This window comes from Lycium barbarum, chromosome 12, assembly GCF_019175385.1.
Source record: "Lycium barbarum isolate Lr01 chromosome 12, ASM1917538v2, whole genome shotgun sequence".
Classification (NCBI taxonomy): domain Eukaryota; kingdom Viridiplantae; phylum Streptophyta; class Magnoliopsida; order Solanales; family Solanaceae; genus Lycium; species Lycium barbarum.
In genome coordinates, this window is record NC_083348.1 from 77,571,988 (window position 1) to 77,575,658 (window position 3,671).

The following is a 3,671-nucleotide window of genomic DNA, read 5'->3' on the forward strand; positions in this document are numbered from 1 at the left end:
AATAATTTCTAAACATAAAAATATATCATTCTTTTTTAGACAAACTAAAAAAAAAATATGATACTATTTTTTATGTTGGGTCCGTACTAACACGGGCTTTCATCATCTAGTAAATAAAAAAATACTTATAAATTTGGTTGACGAACTTATAAAATTAGCCCGCCTTTAAATGAGTTCAGTTCACTTCGTGTACTAGTCGGCTTTAAAGTTTAAACTATTGATTTTGTCTAGACTAGACTAAGAACCATTCAAATTTATAGGTACGGGAGTTTGAACTGAAGCAATTTCTTAAAAGAAAAACATATGGGTAAATGAAGACCGTTTAATATATAAGTATAGCATGTGCATTTTTAATGTCGAGCGGCATAGGTTACAGAAGCAGTGAGATCAGACAATAAATTTACAACCTCCACCTGATAATATCCACAATTTAGGGGTCACAAAAGTTAATGAAAATTCCACAGCTTTTTCCCAACAAGTATACAAAGTGATGACATAATGAAGATAAAATCGCATTTATAGCACAAGGGTAGTTGTTACAAAATTAAGCACAAAATGAAAAAAGTAGGGTGATGACATAAAGCCATTAACCTAGAAAACACCCCAGAAAGCTTTAAAAATATTTAAAAGACCCTACACTTTTTTATTTCCAACTAAGGAAAGTGAAGTCAAATTCCTAAATAATTTTCCTAAATGGGTTAATTTTGACCATATGTTGTCATTGGGCAGCTTTTGATTTCTTTTCAAAGAGGGACAGCCTATTGTCACCAAGCCTTGTCTTGTAAGCTGACTTCTTGTATTCAGACCATGTGAATTCATTGTACAGAATTTCCTCATCAGGTTCCTCCATTAAGCATGATAAAGGTGCTATCTTTTCACTCAGAGGTGGACCTCCAAAGTAAATCATGGACACCCTGGATTTCAAACTATCTGCCAACACCCTGTGCCGCACACTCCTAAACCTGCCATTACTCATTACCTGTTATTCAATAATATCACAAAATGTTAACAGTGTAAATAATTTTTACAGTATGAGATACTTGTGATTTTACTATGCTGTTGCATGTTGTTTACACTAATTTTCAAGTTACTAGACACTATTAGAAAATTGCGAATAATTTTTTTTTGTACTGAATTCGTCTAAAATTGGCTCGTTGGAAACATTTTTAGCAAACTTTCCAACGAAAATTCACGTTTTTTTCGATATTGTAGATTGTACTAGTACGGTCATTAACTGCCAATACCTATTATTAAAGGTAAATTAAATAGATAGTGTAAAAAATTACTTAATACATGGTCATTGTACAAAACTTTAAACTCTACAGAAAAATAAAAAAGAACTCGTTCCGTTAGAAATCAAGAACAACAGGCACTTTATTGATTGATGAAGAATAGGAGTAGGATGCATTTTCGTTAGTTAATGTTGTGCTTAAACAGTCGAAAGATACACTTAGCATAGCGTGATATTATTCGCTTTAGATCAAATTAGCACGATTTTTTCTAGACGGTCTCACACCATTAAAGTATCCCTACACCTTATAGTAACATGCTTTTCTTTTCGGCTACCAATGTGAAAATTTATTCGCACACCCAACTGTTATTTTTTTAGAGCTCTAAACAAAAAACTAACCTTAGGGAATTGAAAAAGAAAATATGTAGACTTTCACTAGGGACCAAAAACGTGAAAAACTTGCCAAGAATTAAAATAAAAGGAAAACGCAGTAGATGTTACCTCCAAAGAGTCGCCAACATTGATGACAAAGGAGTAGGGATCAGGTGGGACTGAGAGCCATGTCCCATCTTTCAGAGAGATTTGCAGGCCACTTGTGTTGTTAGATCTCAGTACTGATATTACTTGTGGGTCTGTGTGTTCTCCAAATCCTATCATATTCCTACCACTCAATGCTTTGAGCAGCTCTGGGCATGGTGGATAATGATTTAACCTGAAACATGAGTCACTTTTCTCATCCCTTAGCATCCTACTTAGCACATTCTTTGGTTCTATTCTCAACCCTTCTGCTATCTTCTCCAGCACTACACATCCCAAATTTCTCACTGCACTTACATACTCATTCACAAGTGCCCTGCATAGATACATAAACAAAGAACAATTAATGGCAAATAATGATTTTTTTTTACGGGCGGCGTAATAGATGTATATTTGCACAATCAGATCACTTATATAAAAGGCAATTATAGATAAATCTATTTAATAGCACTAGGTCATTAAGGTGTCAGCACTGACAGAGGGGGCGCGAAACCCCTTGCCGAAAAATTACACAATATATACAAAATCAATTATTCTTTATGTATGTACGATAGATGTTGAGTCCCCTTGATTTTTTTCATATATTTGTTTCTTTATATTTTGAATTGCCTTAATGAAATTTTTTGCCACCGGCTGTCGATAGTGGTGAAATCATAATATTCAAAGTTAAAATATAAATAAAAGTAAACATAAGCAAAAGTCAAGAAGATTTAACACATAAGATATATATATACTGAAAAATATTTTTATTTATATTTTTCGCTGAAGAGGTTTCAATTAAACCCTTTGGACAGGTTCTGTACTGGCTGACAGTGTATATAACTTAAATCCAAAAAGAAAAAAAAGGAAGATACCATTGGAAAACAATAATGATTTTGTCACTTACCAAAAAAGATGAGAATTTCCAGAAATAGTGATGGATTTTTGGTGAGTGAGTTCAGGGTTAGTTGTGAAGAGTAAATATTCAACCCAACCCACATCACCATTTGAGCCAATTCTTTTGTTACCATAGCCAAAAGGGTAAGCAGGGCCAGCTTTATCTTTCTCAATTTGGGACAAGTTGAAGAACGTGACAGCTTCACTTTCTAATTTGGTGATGGTCTCAATGGGGACACCATGGTTCACCAACTTAAAGAACCCAATTTCTTGACAAGCTTTTATAATAAGAGTGTTGGCTTCAGGGTCTAATAGGTCTATCACTGGGATAACACCAGTGTAAACATGATCACTAGTGTTATGCTTGCATGTTTTAATGCGAGAAAAGTTTTCTACAAGTGGCTGAGATAAAACTACCATAGTTGTTTGTAGCAAATGAAATATTCAAGAAGGATACAAGAAGAAAGAGAAGAAGATTTTTGGTTGGATAGGATGAATGAGTAATGGTCTAGTAGGGATTGGTGGAGTTTAAATAGGGCTATTGCATGAGAGCAAAGGTAATTTGGGATGCGTTAGAAACTATTAGGAGATGCCATATGGCCTAGTTATATATATATATATATAGAGAGAGAGAGAGACTATTTCTATTTTCTTTGTTACTTCCTCTACCGAGGGTGGACTTTAAATTTATTTATTCATTTTTATATACTTCCGTCATCTCATTGCATGTGTCTTAGTTTGACCAAACATGAATCTTATTTGACCAGGTGTAATTTTTAAAATGTAAAGAAGACATTTGAATCTTGAGATCCTAAAACAGAATCAGAATTTTTATTAAAAATAATTAAAGTATAAAAATATACATATGTAAATAGTGTTGAGAGGATATTGTTGCATATAATTTACATGCTTAAAAAACTTGATCTATCTACGCAATGTAATTTTTCAGACAAAGAATGTTAATTGACTCTCTTTGGACAAGGATAGTTCTGCCACTAGTTTAGACTAAAGGTATAAATGATATACC

At 33.3% G+C, this 3,671-nt stretch overlaps 1 protein-coding gene across 1 annotated transcript; it reads right to left on the bottom strand.

Annotated features, from left to right (window-relative positions):
• Positions 1-491: 491 nt before the first annotated feature.
• LOC132623909 (gibberellin 2-beta-dioxygenase-like) lies at positions 492-3,237 on the bottom strand. The gene is made up of 3 exons (XM_060338719.1): positions 2,655-3,237; positions 1,733-2,084; positions 492-979 (listed from the first exon to the last, which is right to left on the bottom strand). Exons 1-3 carry the CDS (start codon positions 3,062-3,064, stop codon positions 719-721), a joined length of 1,023 nt encoding a protein of 340 aa, XP_060194702.1. The 5' UTR covers positions 3,065-3,237; the 3' UTR covers positions 492-718.
• Between the last annotated feature and the right edge of the window lie 434 nt (positions 3,238-3,671).

What these genes read in the sequence shown, in the direction of transcription:
- LOC132623909 (XM_060338719.1), bottom strand. Translation starts at nt 3,064, where the DNA reads ATGGTAGTTTTATCTCAGCCACTTGTAGAAAACTTTTCTCGCATTAAA. An exon ending in GGAAATTCTCATCTTTTTTG is followed by an intron (nt 2,085 to 2,654) that starts GTAAGTGACAAA and finishes GTATCTATGCAG; the next exon opens with GGCACTTGTGAATGAGTATG. An exon ending in ATGTTGGCGACTCTTTGGAG is followed by an intron (nt 980 to 1,732) that starts GTAACATCTACT and finishes ATTGAATAACAG; the next exon opens with GTAATGAGTAATGGCAGGTT.